This window comes from Musa acuminata, chromosome BXJ1-2, assembly GCF_036884655.1.
Source record: "Musa acuminata AAA Group cultivar baxijiao chromosome BXJ1-2, Cavendish_Baxijiao_AAA, whole genome shotgun sequence".
Classification (NCBI taxonomy): Eukaryota; Viridiplantae; Streptophyta; class Magnoliopsida; order Zingiberales; family Musaceae; genus Musa; species Musa acuminata.
This window is the reverse complement of record NC_088328.1, coordinates 20,499,934-20,518,807: the sequence shown is the minus strand read 5'-3', so window position 1 is coordinate 20,518,807 and position 18,874 is coordinate 20,499,934. Positions and strand designations below refer to the sequence as shown.

Below are 18,874 nucleotides of genomic sequence, written 5' to 3'. Positions count from 1 at the left end.
ATTTTTGCTCTAGAAAGTAATAATGTTGCTAGAGCTATGTGATAGTCACTTATCGACCAAGAACTTAACACGATGCACTACAATTGAACGAAAAAATGGTTTAATCTCAACCGTTAATCAACAGTAGACGAGTACAACACAAAGGACCTTCTTCTCCGCCGACGAAGAGGTACTGGTCGGAACAGCGAATGCTTAGGCTATCCAAGCCCGAGGGTGGTGTCAACAAGGAGGTCGGCGGCAACGAGAGGAGCGTGGAGAGACGATGGTGTCACTTGCACCAGTCATATTAGCACAGATCCGACAGAAATGGCAGATTCAACGCCAAGAACTCAAAGCACATGCAGCAAACGCTACACACCAAAAGGAAGAACAGACAAGAAGACTAACAGGAACGACGACGAGGCTTCTCTCATGCTAATCCTGCATTTGTACTATACAGCTGAGGATCCTTCGTGTACCATATGAATCTGCTGCCATCTTTGGTACGGATTCTGACATCTGGGATCTGCTGCACAACATCCCAATTCGCCTCGTTCCGGCGGCAACTCTCCAGCAGCGGTAAGCTGCACTGCAACTCAAATTTCTTGAAACTCGCACCTTCGCTCCGGTGCTGCTCCATCAGCAGCGGCAACCACCGGGGAAGATGCACCGTTGATGGCGAGCATTCGAGGACCAGGTGCTGCAGCGAGTCGAGATTCTCCACACACACCATCTGCGGGCAGTCGCTGATGGCCAGATACCTCAGCGAAGGAAGGTCCGATATCCTTTGCAAGCCTTGATTACTATTGACATGGAGCTCATCCAAGAAGGCCAGGTTCATGATCTCCGTCAATCTGTGATTACTCCGAATCTTAAGCAACTTCAATCTCGTGGCACGACGTAGGCCTCCTGGAACAGCTGTCAGCTTTGGACAGTCGATGAGATAACACTTCTGTAGATTAGGCAGCAGTTGAAGTCTTTCTCCATGACTGTCTTCCTCTGTCATGCATGATGACCATTGTTCCCAGTTGCGCATGTCAACGAACCGCATCACCTCCAGTTTGGGGAACGCGGCAGCTCCTGGAGGAATATGGCCGAGGATTTCAGGCCCAATGGCCACAACCGCATCTGCCTCCCTAATAGAAAGGAATTTTAGCTTCGGCAGCCGGCCCAGAGGGGGAAGCTCTGCACATGAAGGGAAGTGACTGAGCATCAAATACGACAGGTTAGGGAAAGAAGCATCCACGGAGGCTGAACGAAACCAGATCGGGAACCGCTGATATGGGAACTCCTTAATGTTCAACTCGCGTAAGCTGGGTGGAGGGCACAGCGAGTCGCACGTCACCTCTGCTCTCTGCATCTGCTCCTGCCACACTGGTGCTTGATTGTCCCATGACAGAAGCAAACGCTTGAGGAAGGGCTTGTTCGCGAGCACTTCGCCTCCTCCTTCAACTGCCCTCTCCAAGTTGTGTATCCTCACATATCTCAGCTTGGATAGAGATCGCAGCTCCTCCAACTGGCACCCCTCGTCAGGTCCGGTCGCGTACTCGCCACAGCCGATGATTAGTCCTCCGAGAGCGATGAGGTTCTCCAATTTGCTTATCCCTTTCGGCAGATGGGTGAGTGGTGTACGCTTGAGCCGAAGACATCTCAGACTGCGCAGCATCATGATGGACTTGGGAAGTTGATCCAAGCATTTGCACTCGGCGATGTTCAGGGTTTGCAGGTTTGCAAGGCTTCCAATGGATTCTGGTATCCTTCGTATGTTGGTTCGATCAAGATCCAAGTACCTCAGATGCAACAGCTTGCCGATGGAATCCGGAAGGCCCTCGATGCATGAATCGGACACGTCCAAGACTCGTAGATGCTCTAACCTTACAAGTACATCATTGACCATCCTGGTCTTGGGAGAGTCGTGGAGAATTAAGGTCCTCAAGCAGTTCTGCTTCAGTATCACTTCAGGAAGTTGTAATCTTTCGCCGATGTTAACCATCGACAGCCGACGGACCTTTGTCAGAGGGCTCGTATGCAACCTGGCACCATCGTTGAACAAAATGCCCTCTCCTTCCATCAAAAAGTGAGCGAGGGACCTCAGGAGATCATGCATCGTGCACCGGTCCCCATCCATACTTCTCGGATCTGGTTGTAGAAGGTTCCTGGAGATCAGCTCCCAGTAGTAGTCCTCGGCTATATCCTCCATTAATCTTTCTCCATCATCTGCTCCAATGAATCCTTCGGCCACCCAAGCCCGAGCAAGATCGTGACAACTAATGCTGTAGGGTATGTACAAAGAACAGTAAAGGAAGCATGGTTTGAGATGAGACGGTAGGTCGGCGTAGCTCAAGTGCAAAGCCGCCGGTAGCTCCTCCTTGTCGATCTGGTTCATATGCCACGAGTCACTTCTGAGAACCGCTTCCCACGCTTCCTTGCTCGCCTCTGCCTTTCTAAGAACCCCTGCGATAACTTTGATTGCAAGAGGAAGCCCGTCGCATCTTTTGACGATCTCAACCCCAATCTCTTTCAACGTAGAGATCTCATCCTCCGTACCATCTCCGAGAGCCATCTTTCGGAGCAGTTCCCAGCCACTCTCTTCGTCCATTTGCTCAACATGGTGGATGCAAGCATTCATGCTTCTGGCGATGCCGGCATCTCTGGTGGTAACCACGATCTTGCTGCTACCTTCTCCATTCATTACAGGTTTCCTGAGTAAATTCTCCCACACATCTGAACACCATACGTCATCCAGTACTATAAGGGAGTTTGTCGACAGGAGAGAGACTACTCGAGTCTGAAGTGTCGCTGCGGATTCAAAACCATCAGTGTCCCCTCCTGCACATCTAATTACCTCTTTCAGCAACTGGTTCTCCGAGTAATTGTTGGAGACATACAACCAAATTCGTATGGGGAAGTTCTCCTTTATCCATTCATCATTGTATATCTTCCGTGCCAGAGTGGTCTTGCCAATCCCACCCATACCGACAATCCCGAATACCCGATACTTTTGTTTGTCGTTCTCCAGTATTAACTTGATTAGATTTCGGGCATCATCTTCCACCCGTGTCCCTACGACGTCAGTCTTAACCTCTAGGAAAGACGTTTCTCGGGAGCTTGCTCTATGTTCTTGGGGAACTTGCTCTAGTCTCGGAAGAATTGACCTGTCCTCCTTGATCTGCTTCAGTCTGCTATTGAGCCCTTGGATCTTGCTACTGATTTGATGGCGAAGCTTCACGCATCTGAAGTAAGAACAAGGGGAAGCGAAGGAGAAGCTTATAGCTGAAGCCAGAGGCTGGCCTTCCAACAGCCTCTCACCTTTGACTATGCAGAGGTCGATGATGTCGTCGGCGTCGTACATGACGTCCTTCAGCTCTCTCACCCATCTGCCGATGTCGGAGTCCGTGAGCCTCTTCCGTTCTGCGGATTCCAGGAAACCGCCGATCCTCTCCAGCGTCTCCTGCAACTTCTGGAGCTCGCCCCCCACCTGTAGCACCTTGCAGATCTCACCCTCGATGAAGTTTGCCAGCTTCGGTAGGTAGTTCGATAGGAAGAAATCCAGAATCATCGCCATTTTTTCAAACACTGAGAGAAGATGATACAGCACTCGAGATTAGTTGACGAATTCGGCAAGAGAAGATATGATTATATAGTTGTACTAGTTGAGTCATGTGTTACACACGTGCACCGTTCTTATTAAAATAGATAGCACACAAATTCGGAAATATTTTTCTTCATTTAAGAACCATGAAATACCATATATATATATATATATATATATATATATATATATATATTTGATGCATCAGGACTAAAGAAAAAAGGTTTCCAGGTAAAACTAATTCTATCAGCATTAAAGAACACAGTGATAAAGAGCTTTAGAGACATTTTTATTCAAAAGGCTAGTGTTGCTTTTCGGCGAATCTTGTTCCTTCGTCATCTTGATCAACCAAAGACGAACTAGAAGCTAACAGAGAATGATATAATGAGCAATAAATAGCGACAAAACATGTGATGATTGTTTGACAAAGCCAAAAAGTTAGGCAGACATAGATGATAGTGAGAGCTCACCACAATAATAAAGTTATCCAATTATTCTGACTCTTTAAACGAGCGGTTCCTAGTGTATGGCAATGGATGCTCACTTTTAACTTTGGGGAATGGCCATTGCTTCCTTTTGCCACAAGAAGGGATGACTCTTTAAATGAGTTGTCAAACTCATTTAATATATCAGAATCAACCTGTCACATATAAAGAAGATAATAAAAGCAAATGAAATGAGTTGTCAGTAAACAGGAGACAAAGATATCTTTATCTCAGATCCATATCTCACACCCAACTTTATTCGGTAAGCACTCCAGTGAAACAAGCTGGACTCCCTCTGTAGCCTCAATGAGGACCCTAGTGAGACGCCTGCGTGACATGGAAGTTGAAATGCCAACTTTATTAATCAAGAACTTCAATTTATCTGTGCAAAACCAGTAACATGCGTGTTCTTAACAGGAGTAAACCGGTTAGATGATGAAATATCACTAGGTCTTACGACAACTGAGAGTGTAACGGTAAGCACATCGCCCTTGCATCGACTGAAATCAGACACAGGATCTCCCTTTTAATCTCTCATAACTAAAATTGATAGTGATGTGATACTAGATTTTCTAAACAAGGTACGCTGGAAATAGCCCAGAAAATCCTAGCAATTAACCGGCCCAAGCCAAACACAATACATACACAAAGTTATTAAGAGGTTTTCTTCTTTACTAGAGGTGATAAGGCAACTGAAGTTAGGCAAACAATACAAAAAAACAGAAATATGTATGGTTCTTAATGCTCATATGTCAACGTATTCTAAGTCAAGCAGAAAGAAGATGCGTAATTTTCACACATGTAAAAGCACAAACAAAATTACGAAATATTTCCATGTCTATGGAGGCATCCGATGAACTCAAGGCATAAGTTGCACTGTCGTACCTCATGTTCATGCCCATGGTCATGAGAGTGGTCACCATGTCCTTCCCAAGGATGATGCCAACCCTATGAACAAAGTTATGGTATCATAATTTTATATTAAAATTATTAAATGGCAAGGAGTCAGTGGATGTAGTTATATTCCAAAAGAGAAATTACCAATACTACTGGACCATCTTGCTTAGCCCTGTAAAGTACCGAAAACCTGCAAAAGGAAATATCTGCAACTGGGTTACATTGTTTCTATGCTAATTACTACACTTCAAGAATAACTAGTTCTTTCAACTCAATGGCATCTACAAGTCATATGCAAGCTGTCGACACTTGCTATGTCCCAGAAAATCAGATGCCAACATTTAGTCAAAGCCGGTGGAGACAACTTTATGCACCAGAGCCTTTGCACATCTTCCATCACACTCAAGGGCGAAAATGAAAATTGCATTCAGAAGAAGATACATCATCAAAAAGGTAATTTTCAATTCTAGAAGTCCAAACCTGACCAATTCTCCATACCATACAAGTCTAACAAGATCGTAAAACACAGGATCACTTAACATGGTTAATTTAAACAGATAATGAAGGATATGAAAACATTTATCAACCAAAAAGAGGACCTATTTATTCTTAGACTTAAATCATACAAAAAAAATGTGATTGAGTTGAAAATGATTAATTATTTGTAGTGACGTGAATGGTAACAATGTCTTCGCATCAATTAGAAAAGACATGAATAAACATGTATAATCTTGTATCAGGAAAACAGTAGATACACATCCAAACATGTATAATCTTGTATCAGAATATCAAATTCATATCCAAATGATAATGCCAGACCGATGGCACGAGGACCATTTAAAGAAGAAAAGATAACAACAGACACTACTCACACACGGCACAAGAATATTCTCCAATATATATTTCACTGTCACTTTTGGATCTTAAAGATAAATTACATACAACTGCCGCACAGGTGCATTACTTCCCATATATCTTTATTTCTTGCTCAAAGATTGACCAGAAATTGATGCACCATAATAGACACCTTAATTCATATCTCCATTGTTATGATATTACATTGTTGATTAATCAAATAAATGACACTTTCTATTTCTTTCACAGAGAGATATTTCCATATAAAAGTTTGGATTGTTACCTAAAGCATATTTTTCAGCAATGTTTGACAATTTATCTGTTATTCTAAATCAATGTTTTGTGAAGGCACAATCCCACTGTGGTATCGTATCTAGCTTTTAAGATTTTCTATCAATATATATACATTGAGTGGTTTCTATCCCAAGTCCTGACATCATGCTTCAAGGGCACAACATATTCTTGCAATCATCAGCAGTAGTTTCGTAAGTCACAGAAAGCAAGAGAGAGAGAGAGAGAGATTTATAGTAGTTTCTTAAGTCACAGAAAACCTTTTGCCAATAGAGACACGCAAAACTGAAAAATGAAATTTGGTATGAGAGTAAGGGAATGGAGTAATTTCTGGGATAAATTAATTTTCAGCTACAGGCCCTTTGTGCTTCAGACAGTAACCAACTGATTAGGAGAATATTTCCTATTATGAACCGCATCCAGTTTGATGCACTGGATCCATATTTGTCAGAATTTAATTTTGACCAATTTCCCAACCTCTTGTCAAAATCAATCAAAATCGAGAAAGAATCAACCAACTTTAATTGGTGTGCAGGTTCTTGCCAGCCCACGATCTAGGAAGGGTTAGTGCACACTATTTTATACTTGCATGAATCTTTTGCATAACATATATAATAGTCATTTGCTAAATTATATGTTTAAATGATGCAGTCAATATTTATTTTATTAAAATAAAAAACTTTTTGCTAAATATAGCATAGACATCTCCCTGATATAATATTCCAATTCATACTGGAAGGAAGCTATTATTGAGAAATGTAAACAAGTCAGATAGCTGATAAAGATGGTTTTGGTGAGCACGAAAAAAAGAGAATCAGTTAAAGCTTGCAGTTTGCTTCCAATTGAGAAATGATCTTTGCAAGTGTTTCTGGACTTGACAAATCAATAATCAGACGACTGGTTACAGAATAAGCATCATCTGGCGACAACTTCCCATACTCAGTCAAATATGTGACAGATGGAATGCCACAAAGAACAATAGAACCAATCAAATGGTCTTCAGCAATAGATCAATATGAACTATCCAAATAAATAACTTGTTAAAGTTTCTTATGATTTCTGACTCTCCTAAAGATACAAATTATAACAGTAAAATAGTGTTATCAGGGGATGAGTCCAAGTCGCAAAGAGAGCTTAGATTAGCACTGTATATGCGAGATATTTGTGGTTAGTGTATACGATGCATATACCAAGATCAAGAAAGTCGAGATCGAGATTACAGGTTCTAAAATACGGTCCAAGGACCACGATGACAAATAGATCAGGGATTAGGATAACCCCAAAAGTGGGAGAATTAGGATTTTTTCACGAATTCATCATCTAATAGTACCAGATCACATCACCAAAATCGACACCACGTATCACATCACAATTAAAGGAAAGAGGGATGCAGAGGGTTAGGGTTCGCGGCTGGGGGGAAGATGAAGTTACCACATGATGGCGCAGAGGCCCTTCCCGGTCACGACGTGCCACCGCTTGGGGTGGTGGATGGTGAAGCCCTTGTACGTCGTGCTCTCACCGTGCCCTCCGCCGCCGCCCATACTCCCTTCTCCCTCGATGAGGTCGACCAACCGATGTCTGTCCGGATTTCAGTCCACACCAAAGACCGGCGACGCTATGAGCAGGAACGTTACCGGGTCGGACTCAATTGCATCCACATGGACCCGGAACTGATAGTTATACAGATCCAAATGAGGATTCACATCCAACATTTTGGGTCGGATATCGGATTCTCACACCCGATATATAGGATCTATGATACGTATCCAGGAACTCTTGCAGTTCAGATTCGTCCACCTAAAAAGCCTTCATGAAATAGTTCGTGGATAGATTGCATCCATAGACGCATGTTTGCCCCTCCCCAAACATGTAGGTAAAGTAAAAAGCACCAGATGCCAAAGTAAGTTGGAACAGCAAACAACAAGCTTGCCCTCCTTGTCTGAAGAAACTGTCCATTGGTACAAGTGGGTCTTTCTCAAGCCCCAGTTCCATGTGACATCACAATTCTCTCTCTCTCTCTCTCTCTTTCTCTCTTTCTCTCTCATGGATGGCAAGAGTCTTCGGTGAGTTGTATCGAACTGCATTCCAGAAAGATCTTCAAAAATTATAGAAAAAAGAAGTGCAAGTTGGAAGCAGACAGAATATCAAACGTTGCATGGCATGTACGATAGCATGTCACAGAAAGATAGCCACAAGCCACAATAGGATGATAACTGTTCAGATAAGCATCACTATCAATGAGGCATGGATCCAACCAGTTCAACAAGGGTTACTCTCAGATCGTTTTCAGGTCTCCCAAGCACATGACTCTGCCTCTCACCAAACGATACCGAAGAAAGATACAGATTCACCATGGTTTTTCTTTCCTTCTGATACTAGACAATGATGCTTGTCAACAATGATTGCCATGCATGATCCACCAAGAAAGAAGAAACTCCAAGTTAGAGGGACATTATCACATGCACTTAGCTTTTAGAAAACATTAGCATATTCGTACATCAACATCTTTGTAATTGTGGCACTCATGAGCAGCAACTCGTGTTATGTCCCAAAATAATAATAATAATAATAAAATATAAGTAGTGAAGAAGAAATTTAGGTATCTTACGATATATTGTCAAAATTTTTACCAATTAAACTATATGATGTCTTACATATAATGTCTTGCATTATACAATGAACAAGAGCATCTAGGCTAATCCTATCATGCTTCATCTCAAGAGCACCTGCATATTTGGTAAGCTTGTCATGCTTCATATCTTATATAAAAGGACAAAATGATATTGGCCCAGCTACCATGTGGCTGTTTCCGTGTTGTCTTCCCCACCTCAAGAGAAGAGTCTTCGCCAAAATCCAGACATGCAACTACAAGGGCAGCTAGCTTATCCAATCAGCACATGGTTTTGGTCCATGACTCCACTGCCACATGGAATGTCCTTTCTTGCTCATCTATCTATATATGTACTGCTCGATCCGTCCTATTTCTTTGTGCCTCACAACCCTCACCAACCCTGTTCTCCTACATCTTGTGCCTCAAAGCATTCTTGTAGCCTTCACAAACAGCAGCCATGCTGAACCCAAAGAAGCTCATCAAGATGGTGAGGAAGTGGCAGAAGGTGTCTGCCTTGGGTAGGAGAAGAATCATGTCGAAGAATTCAGATACTAGTGCTACAGCAGACTCACCCAGTTCTCTGGTTGCAAGCAAAGGCCATGTGTTCATGTACACCACCGACGGCAAGCGCTTCATGGTGCCCTTGAAGTATCTAACCAGCAGCATCTTCCGGGAGCTCCTGAGGATGTCCGAGGAAGAGTTCGGTTTGCCGACCGATGGGCCGATAACGCTGCCGTGCGAAGCCGCCTGCATGGACTACATCATCTCCTTGCTTCACAGCCGAGTCCCAAGAGAGGTGGAGAGAGCTGTGCTTGCCTCCATCGCCAGTAGTCGGTGCACCACAGCTTTAGCTCCAGAGGGGCTCAACCAGCAGCTGGTCCTCTATGGCTTCTGAAAGAGTCACTTCCAAGTAGGATCTGTACATTGTATTCTCACCCTCGAAAATTTTGATCCTAATAATATCAGCGATCAAGTCTAACTTCGGGTACTGTAACTTCCGAGCAATAAAGCTGCACAGTAAGCGTGAATGATTCATTACGGATTTGCCATGCTCTATAACGCATGAACGATGACTGATACAGCGTGGAGATGATAAACCATTTTTAGGTGCTGATGACCATAATACATCAATTAGCACGTATAAAATTGTGGATTCAATTCAACCAAATTTCTTACTGTAACTTGCATCATGATCGTGAGGTCTTCAACAAGAAGGTTGATCCCATTGTGACAGATTTCAATTCATTAGTCAATTTATAACGTAGTAAAGCCCGAATATATGTTAACATATATCGGGATTAACACCGAATCAACCCTTCAGTTTCTCGATTATGAGTAGTAGAGTTTACATCTTTTCCGATGCTACGGGACGATTCACTCATCTGCGTCTATCCATGGCAATATAATTTATTTTTATTTTTGGCTCTAAGATCATATCAAAAATTTTGAAATGGCTAATTTGAATCATTCTAGTTAATGTTAACATATATCATGACAGATATCAATTCAATCCTAAAATTTAAACTTTTAAATTATGAGTTAAATCTAATATATATATAATCTGACTCTTTCAATAATTAATAATATGAGACTATTCTCTCATGATACTTATATAAATATTTCCAACAATTGATTTCTAAAGCACCATACTAGTTCGATCATGTTGGCCTTCAAGTTGACATAACTTCTGGGGCACATGAAAAATGCACGATAAAGATATATTAAGAAGCTTATCTTTTCTTGGTTGCAGGCATAGATACGAATACTTCACCAGCACCCATGTTTTCCTAAATGCTTCTTGGAAGTATTTGCCAATGGAGCTTCCAGAGGAGAATACTATGTCAACAAGTGGTCGAACTGCTTGATCTCATTTCTTATCTGAATAATTCAAAGATTTAGTATCCATAGATCAAACTCATCCTAAAATGTCTTGTAGAAATTAGGAACTTACTACGTTCGTGAAAACGTAACGGAAGCAGTTCTGACGGAAACAGTGGGCACCAGGTGAAGGACAGCCACCAATCGTATCCGGGCTGCCTGCCGCCTCCTCATATTGGAGCCCCTCGGCCGCGCAAAATGACGAGCGGCGAGCAGGCGACGCACATGAGTTGCTGCAGATAGAAGCTGGACCCGCAGTCACAGAGAAGGGGACCTGGTCACAGAGCTGCTCCGCTGCGCCCACAGTGTGCCCTCCCCAATCCCCCGCTTCTTCCAACGCAGATTCGTACTATTCTCCGTCGCCCTTCGTATTATTAGTACTGTACCGTGAGCTCGATCAATCACTCTCTCTCTCTCTCTCTCTCTCTCCGTCCTAAGCAGTTAATGTTGTGAGGGTCACGATGCCGATTAACTTTGTTCTATAATCTGTGCCTTGTTATGACTTCACCCACGAGTGAGACAGTGCAGCTCGTTTGTCCGCTCAGAGAAAACTCCTGTAGCATTTGAATCCTCCAACTGCTGGCACTAAACAAATTAAAGAGAAATGTTTAGCTACTCTTGGTTTGCTGGCTGTCATTCTTCACTGAAACAAGCTTACACAGTCACGGCAAGTTAAGATATCAAACTGATGATTAGTTCAAGGAGGATGCTCCTTTATGATCTCAGTTTGATCTTAAAAGGGATCAAATACTAGATTGTAAGCTCCTACGTCGTGCTGCTAGTTAGTAGCCCAGCTAATAAGAGAAGCAAACGGAACTTGGAATTTCCATTCTTGAACTTGTCCATTCTCCAGGAACCAAGGTTCCATTCGACGTAAGGTTACATTCGATGTCCAGTTCCTATACAATAGGTCGATATCGAGAAAGGGGATATATTGCCCAATCTCTCCGAAGTTTAAGTCAATTTTTTTGATAATAATAATTAATATCCTGACATATGTCCTGGAGTAACGTTTTATACCTCTCGTCAAAGATTAGTTGTATGCGAGCTTTTAATGACTCTCGACATTCCAAACGATTGATTCGTCCACTCCGGAAGGTATGAGCCGACTGTTCCGATTCTATACCATGCAGAGATATCTTATTCGATTTTGTATGCTGTTTCGTATGATCCGAGCGACGTGATTATTATTATTTTTTATCTTTTTAAGATGCGATTAATTGTATTACTTTTATATATGCATGTTATGTCGATTCGGAGATATCACGTTGGTTCCGAGGTAACTATCGTCGTAAGGTAATACCAAAATATCTCATATCACTGTAGAAATGGGAAGACTTATACGGCAAACTCATTATATTATGTTAATCAAACACTTATTCACGTGCAATCGTAGAACAAGTGATGATTACTACAAGTGCTCCAGCAAAATAGTGCTTTTACGTAGCTTCGGTAGGCATTGCTTGTTCCTTACGGCTTCAGAAACGCGAGGGCGTGATCCATGGGATTCCCAGCTTCATGATTGCACCACGCCCTCGTCTTCTCTTTCGGGAAGCACGACTGCACCTCACCGGAGAACGAAACAGCAGCCAACAAGTCCTCACGGGTCGAGTAAAAACCAGAAGCTAACTCTTGCAACTACTCCTTCGCTCCACCACCTCAACCATCCGTCTCCCTGCAACCCTTTTCCTCGTGGATCGGTCATGAATGGTTCAGCATTAATGGAGTGAGTGAATTCCCTCATTCTGTGCGGAAGATGATGCTACAATGGGTCACAGAGAGCATAAACGTACGCTCACTTATGTTCTCCATTTATTTCACTTTCTGAGTGCCATAAAACTCACCCGTCCCATTTCAAGGAGGACGAGGATCATGCACCTTTCTATAGTTCCTTAATAGAAACTGCAAACCATATGTCTATTAATGAAAGTTACAAGAAAATAAAATAAGGAACTTTCACTTCTCAACAGCAACAAGATCAAAAAGCTTTTGGATATGATTGTCCGATTTTTAATACGCAAGGCATTCAAACTCGAATCTTATTAATTGTGCAAAGTCTTTGCAATGGTCTCTCTGGCCTTCAATTTATTGATAGGTAATTTATGAAATGAGTTATTATTCCTCATGTTCAACTCAAATCCGTAGAGCAGATGAAGATATCCTATAATATATCATCACTAGGGAAAGAATTAATACGTGTAAGCTAAAAAGGAATTTATGCATATGCATTGGTAACTGAAATATTATGATTTATGGATAATTTACTTTAAAAAGTTCATACTAATTAATTTTTAACATATAACACAGCTCTATTGAAAAACTATATATATATATATATATATATATATATATATATATATATATATAGAACCAATTTAGAACCAATTCAGGTCAACCTGTGCCGCTTCTTCTCCTCTACCTCTTCTTCCTACTTCACCCGTTCTTGCTCCCCATCTTTTAGGGGTCATGGAGAAGATGGGCGAAAGAAAACGAGAAGGTTGAATCAAATCGAGTTGGTCTTGTTTAATTCGATTTACCACAAAATCATGTAATAAAAGTTAAATATCATATTTGTTCATTTATTAAAAAAATCATATTTGTACATTATTTCTTGTCACGAGAAATTAATGTAGAAAAAAAAGTCGGATGGACCAATAAAGAACAGAGCAAAAACCATTGTTTTATTATTTGAGAGACGGAAAAAAGATGACGACGGCCGGCATCGATCCTCGCTCCTACCCTTTCCATTTGTAACAGAGTGAGAGTGAGAGGTGGAAAGCGAGAAAAGTGAGAGCTCTTCGCTCGCGGCGCCTTCTTCTCTCTCTCTCTCTATCTCTCTCATCATTCTCCCCCACTCTTTTCTCCGATCTGAAACCCACCCCTCAGGCGGACGAGAGAGAAAGCGAAAAGCGATCGCGGCAATCCCTACAAGAATCCGACGGCGGACGTCCCGCATTCTTTACCTAATTGGCTTCGGCATCATCACTTCTCCCCGGGCTGCGGCGATGGGGAGCGTCTCCTCCGAGGAGGCGGAGGAAGAGTACGCCTCCGACCAGCCGAACGATGGCGGGGGCAGCCACAGCCACAGCCCCAGCGCCAAGGTGCCCGGGTCCGACTCCTCCATCGATTTGTCTGGCCGCCGATTCCCCGTCGCCGGCGTCCCGCTGCATCCCGGAGGGGATGTGCTCTTCTGGGAGGCGAACGTGGAGGAGAGGGCGACGGATTTCTCCGGTTTGCAACCAACATCTTTACCTCATTTCCGCTTTCGAGTCTCAATCCCTTTTCCTTTTATTGACTCGGTTATGCTGAAACAGATGCGCTAATCAGCCTGACACTATGCTTTGATTTCTTTCTCAGAGGTGGAGATGATGAAGGAGAGATTTGCCAAGCTGCTCCTTGGCGAAGACATGTCGGGCGGTGCCAAAGGCGTCTGCACCGCTCTCGCGATCTCAAACGCCATCACGAATCTCTCCGGTGATACCCTGTTCCTTCTGTTTGCTTCACTCTAATTTGTTAGAATTACCATGTTGACATTTTTGTTCTTGTTATGAAATGCTGAATCAGCTGCAGTTTTTGGGGAATTATGGAGATTGGAGCCCCTGGCGCCGCAGAAGAAGACAATGTGGCGAAGGGAGATGGATTGGCTCTTGAGCGTAAGTGATTATATCGTGGAACTCGTCCCCTCCATCCAAGAGTTACCCGGCGGCAGGTCGTTCGAGGTGATGGTCTCTTGTCACCGCACTGATCTCCAGATGAACCTCCCAGCGCTCAAGAAGCTCGACGCAATGCTTCTTGGCATGCTGGATGGATTCTGCAATACTGAGTTCTGGTATGTAGACCGGGGATTCCTGGTCACTGATGCTGATGAAGATGCAAGCAAGACTTGTCCATCTTCCTCGTTCAGGAGGGCGTCTTCGAGGCAGGAGGAAAAATGGTGGTTACCTTGTCCGGGAGTTCCACCAACTGGTCTGTCAGAGGAGGCAAGGAAGAGATTGCAGCTGTCCAGGGATTGTGCGAATCAGATCCTGAAGGCAGCCATGGCAATCAATAGTGCAGTGCTCTCTGAGATGGAGACTCCTGATGTCTACTTTGAAACATTACCTAAGGTATAGACCATGACTAGCTTGTTTATTTATCTTCTCCCTGGTTAAAATGAAGCATATATGTGACATAATACTATATGATTGAATGAGAGACATTGTTGAAACTATAGAGAGGGAGAGAGAGAATCTTTGATCCCAAAATAGCAAATCTGAAGCTATTTGTTGTACACAACTAAATCTGAAGCTATATGTTGTAGACAACTAAATAGATCAACCCTTGTGGATGTGGACATTGGGTACATCTTTGCTTGTTTTTGTAATTTATTACAATGACATTGGCATAGTTGATCATCTACAACTGTGTAATTTTTCATAGTGAAGAATACGATTATTCACAATTTTAAATAACTCTTATTTTTCTATGATGTAGCAATTTTAAGATTCATGTTAATTCTACTTGTCGGTGAATATTTCATCTTTCACATTCTCTATATAATCCAAGATGTGGACTGAAGACATGCTCAACTAGTGCTAGCTTTAACTATTAACAATTGATTCACATTCACTATATATTCACATTCTTCTTTGCCACCCTCGAAGGATATCTAGCAATTGATTCTTTATATAGACATAAATTATCATTTCTATATGGATTGAAGGTGCAACATGGTTGCAATACCAAATCTCTTTTCTGTAAAGGTTCTTTCTTCTGATCAACTGCCTTTTATGCTAAGTGTCCCATAGTAGGAAATCATATAACCTGATTGTTTATTTAGATACTTTTAGTAACTATTTACTTGTAATCAAAATTTGTCATGACAAATAATGTAAAAAGATGAATTATTTAACATGTTCTTGATGGGAAGATGGATTCCTTTGGGAACTTTCATGAATTTGCTGACTGAAGTTCTTTGATGCTTTGTTGTTGGTGCATTATATTAAAACTGACACAGACATGCATTGGACTAAAAAAGAAGTGATTTTAACATTTGCATGAGAGCAACTGTTGTTTTGATAGGGGGCCTTTTCGTGCTTCTCTGTAATGAATGCAATAAGCCAATGACATGGCATTGTAAGGCATATAAAGGGAAAGAATTTTATAAGAAATGTTGTGAAGAACTCATGTGATATTTGATTTGTACCTGTTTTCTCATCACTATAGATTGTGTTATTTTGAAACCAAGGAACAGAAAGGCACAAAGGAGGACAAGATTTAGTTAGGAAGAAGATTGTCAAGAATGCTATGGTTATCATCAACTGGACCCATGACTGCATGAACAGAGAACAAAAAAGTGATACTGATTGTTGTTTTTATGATGATATACAAACCCTGTAAACACTTCATGACACTTTTAGCAACATACCCTTGATACCCTCTGTGCTGGAATTTAGTAACCTGAAAGAGGACAAATAGCAGAGTGATTCATGCTTGGGTAGAATAATAAAATCATATACACCAAAGACAATAAAACAACAGATTGATATGTTAAGGGAATTTTGAAATGAGCACACATGATAAATGGGATACATAAAAGATGAACATGATTCACAGAAGACTGGGTAGAAAAGATGCAAAAATACATAAAATAAAACATGAGATGACACAAGCACAAATAAAAGCAGGGAACACATTGTTGATGAGTTTAGATGGCATAATATCCAAGTTATCTGGCCCGAGATAGGAGCATGATCATGTAAAAACCTGAATGTCCAATAGGAGTGCAATTGTCATAAAATGATCATACATACAAAAAAAAGATGCATTCAGTGGAGACAGTTGTGATGTTCTCGGCTTTTCCAAGTAGTTGAGCTGGTACATGTCACATTGAGCTGTTGCAGATGTTGATCTGGAATTACTTCCATCATATGTAAGCTTCAATCAGATAAAACAATGTAGCCAGCCCCCATCTATTCTTTCTTTCTTTTTCTTAAGTTCACTAGTCGTTCTAATTGTATATACCCAATAAAGTTTATCACATCTCATTATGCCTGAGTTTCTTCATTTTTCTTCAATTGTGATGAATTGCAGTATGGGAAAACCTGTTTAGGTGACATCATCTACCGCTACATAACCGCTGATTCATTTTCACCTGAGTGTCTACTCGACTGCTTAGAACTTTCATCTGAGCACCATATTCTAGAAATAGCGAATAGGATTGAGGCAGCAATACATGTTTGGCGGCTGAAGGGCCAAAGCAAGCAGTCTCAATCTAAGGCAAAGAACTCATGGAGTGGAAAGTTCATTGGACTTGTTGGTGACACGGAAAGATTTCTGTTCCTTGCAGAACGGGGTGAGGGTCTTTTGCAGAGCTTACGACTTCGTTACCCTGCTCTTCCACAGACTATTCTTGATATGAACAAGATTCAGTACAATAAGGTAATTCGTAACATCCTCTTAATAGCTGATATTTTGCCCAAATGGTCTCAGATGCTTCTAAGTAGAATATTTCTATTACAACTAGTGGTGTATATTACTTGTTAACTTACAAATTCCAAGCATAGTTCCTCCAAATTGTCTGTATTATTGGCCTCATCATGAATGTTAGTTGTACATTATGTGTAGTGAAATTACACCAGCAGTACTGCATTTTGTTTAGCAGACATGATTATCTCATGTGAGAAACTCTGGGGACATGTGATTAAGCATGTTAACCTCTCTTTCAGGATGTAGGGCAGTCTATACTTGAGAGCTACTCGAGGGTTATGGAGAGTTTGGCATTTAATATCGTGGCAAGGATTGATGACTTGATCTTTGTGGATGATGCTACAAAGAATTGTGCAGCTCCGGAATCCATTTCTATATTTAACCGGGGAGGACTGGGAGGAATTCCAATTCATAAGAGGATATCGCCCAGCCCATTCTCGTTTCAGAATACGCCTTCTGCCTCACCATTTTGTCCTTCCACTCCACTTATAGGAAGTCCAGTAACAGTGCCATCTTCCTTGAGCAAGGGCAGCCGACAAGAACAACAAGAGGGGAAGGTGGAGAGGCTTATTTCTGGCAATGCAGATGAGGTATGGTCATATACTAGGGAACTATGTTCGAGAAAAGAGACAGGTGATGCCCCTGAAAGGAACTGACATGAAATAAAAAGTTAGTCGATTGGCCTCGTGAAAGATGGATCTGGCAGCCATCTATCACATGGAAAGCTTTGACGATGAGACATGAGCCGATGGTTGTCTGATTGATGGGCTTATTCCTGTACAGAAGTAACCGATATCAAGTTTCGCTCTTTACACTTTAGATGCAGGTATGGATCTTGTTACATGTCTACCTTCAACTTATTTTTTAAGAGAGTTGTTACCTATTAGTATTTTGGTTTTAAAAGGTATTCAAAACAACATCACCGGTGAAACTGTTCATGAAATTGATATGCTAAGCCTTGCAGAAATGTTGTGCTTGAAAGATTGAACTTCATAGCATGGCTGGGTCAAGTAATGGTTACGACGACGTCTGAATGGGGTGTAAAGAATGCTAACCTCTGCAAATCGTGAGAGTTATAGTGAATGTTTAGTTGTATTGTGATGTATGGCCTCAGACTTGGGTTTGTCGCACGACTTTGGAAACCTTCGGATTAAGACCTTTAGTTGATGCTTTAACTAATAATCTTTGTTTTCTTGGACAAAAAATTGTGATGTCTAACAGAAAAGTCCAAGAAATCTGTTCATTGGCTGATGCCATCCCCATCCTCCCTAAAACAATTACACCATTTAGCCCTAAACAATTTTGTGCCACTGTATTCATTGATAATTACGAATTGCAATGTCTTGAGCATCAAGTCAAAGCTGCTATACGAGATCCGATGATAGAATCTGATTCAGAAGATGACAATTTATTGAATAGCCCGAGATGCTGTGATTCTAATTAAATCCCTCGTATTGGTCTTGTGCTTCAGTGTAGAACAAAAGAACTGTCCGTGTGAGCATATTTTGTGTGTTGGTGCAGTGAGATGTCACCCATGTGATATGACGTTCGGAAGCAGAAATGTAGTCTCTCATGCGTCTCATATGGACTCATGTCATGTTCCTGTTTGAGGGAAATGTACACTTCTTTGGAAGTAACTCATGCTCGAGAAGATTTGGTGCTCATCTTCAAGTGAGAAGAAATGACACAGTGCAAAAGAAAAAGGAGATCAGTAAAGGCGAGGGACAAAGATGGATTATAGTCACCAACATATTCATGAAATGAAAACAAAAGACAGCATTTTATGTGCATTTGGGGATGCAGCTCATCCCACGTCAC

At 41.7% G+C, this 18,874-nt stretch overlaps 4 protein-coding genes across 6 annotated transcripts; 2 read left to right on the top strand and 2 right to left on the bottom strand.

Moving 5' to 3' along the window:
* Positions 1-254: 254 nt before the first annotated feature.
* On the bottom strand, positions 255-4,363 carry LOC135597547 (putative disease resistance protein RGA3). 3 transcript variants are annotated; one of them, XM_065090643.1, is made up of 3 exons: positions 4,311-4,363; positions 4,042-4,211; positions 255-3,555 (listed from the first exon to the last, which is right to left on the bottom strand). In XM_065090643.1, exon 3 carries the CDS (start codon positions 3,542-3,544, stop codon positions 410-412), a length of 3,135 nt encoding a protein of 1,044 aa, XP_064946715.1. In that variant the 5' UTR covers positions 3,545-3,555; positions 4,042-4,211; positions 4,311-4,363; the 3' UTR covers positions 255-409. The 3 variants fall into 3 exon arrangements, with proteins under 3 accessions (XP_064946715.1, XP_064946720.1, XP_064946712.1); XM_065090648.1 differs by lacking the exon at positions 4,311-4,363 and having other exon boundaries at positions 255-3,212; positions 3,289-3,555; positions 4,116-4,290; XM_065090640.1 differs by lacking the exon at positions 4,311-4,363 and having other exon boundaries at positions 4,116-4,290.
* LOC135597550 (NADH dehydrogenase [ubiquinone] 1 beta subcomplex subunit 2-like) lies at positions 4,146-7,817 on the bottom strand. Its single transcript, XM_065090652.1, has 4 exons — positions 7,531-7,817; positions 5,098-5,143; positions 4,942-5,004; positions 4,146-4,383 (listed from the first exon to the last, which is right to left on the bottom strand). Exons 1-4 carry the CDS (start codon positions 7,638-7,640, stop codon positions 4,372-4,374), a joined length of 231 nt encoding a protein of 76 aa, XP_064946724.1. The 5' UTR covers positions 7,641-7,817; the 3' UTR covers positions 4,146-4,371.
* Positions 7,818-9,093: 1,276 nt separating this feature from the next.
* Positions 9,094-9,743, top strand: LOC135612448 (auxin-responsive protein SAUR64-like). The gene has a single exon (XM_065108770.1). It carries the CDS (start codon positions 9,168-9,170, stop codon positions 9,603-9,605), a length of 438 nt encoding a protein of 145 aa, XP_064964842.1. The 5' UTR covers positions 9,094-9,167; the 3' UTR covers positions 9,606-9,743.
* A 3,571-nt stretch (positions 9,744-13,314) lies between these two features.
* Positions 13,315-18,248, top strand: LOC135597544 (rop guanine nucleotide exchange factor 1-like). Its single transcript, XM_065090634.1, has 5 exons — positions 13,315-13,819; positions 13,946-14,062; positions 14,153-14,694; positions 16,661-17,008; positions 17,296-18,248. The coding sequence occupies exons 1-5, from the start codon at positions 13,594-13,596 to the stop codon at positions 17,710-17,712; spliced, it is 1,650 nt and encodes a 549-aa protein (XP_064946706.1). The 5' UTR covers positions 13,315-13,593; the 3' UTR covers positions 17,713-18,248.
* The last annotated feature ends 626 nt before the right edge of the window (positions 18,249-18,874 follow it).

Coding starts and splice junctions, on each gene's coding strand:
- LOC135612448 (XM_065108770.1), top strand. CDS start 9,168: ATGCTGAACCCAAAGAAGCTCATCAAGATGGTGAGGAAGTGGCAGAAG.
- LOC135597544 (XM_065090634.1), top strand. CDS start 13,594: ATGGGGAGCGTCTCCTCCGAGGAGGCGGAGGAAGAGTACGCCTCCGAC. Junction 13,820..13,945: donor GAGGGCGACGGATTTCTCCG/GTTTGCAACCAA, acceptor TTTCTTTCTCAG/AGGTGGAGATGATGAAGGAG. Junction 14,695..16,660: donor ACTTTGAAACATTACCTAAG/GTATAGACCATG, acceptor GATGAATTGCAG/TATGGGAAAACCTGTTTAGG.
- LOC135597550 (XM_065090652.1), bottom strand. CDS start 7,640: ATGGGCGGCGGCGGAGGGCACGGTGAGAGCACGACGTACAAGGGCTTC. Junction 5,144..7,530: donor GGCCTCTGCGCCATCATGTG/GTAACTTCATCT, acceptor TTCCTTTTGCAG/GTTTTCGGTACTTTACAGGG. Junction 5,005..5,097: donor AAGATGGTCCAGTAGTATTG/GTAATTTCTCTT, acceptor CTTTGTTCATAG/GGTTGGCATCATCCTTGGGA.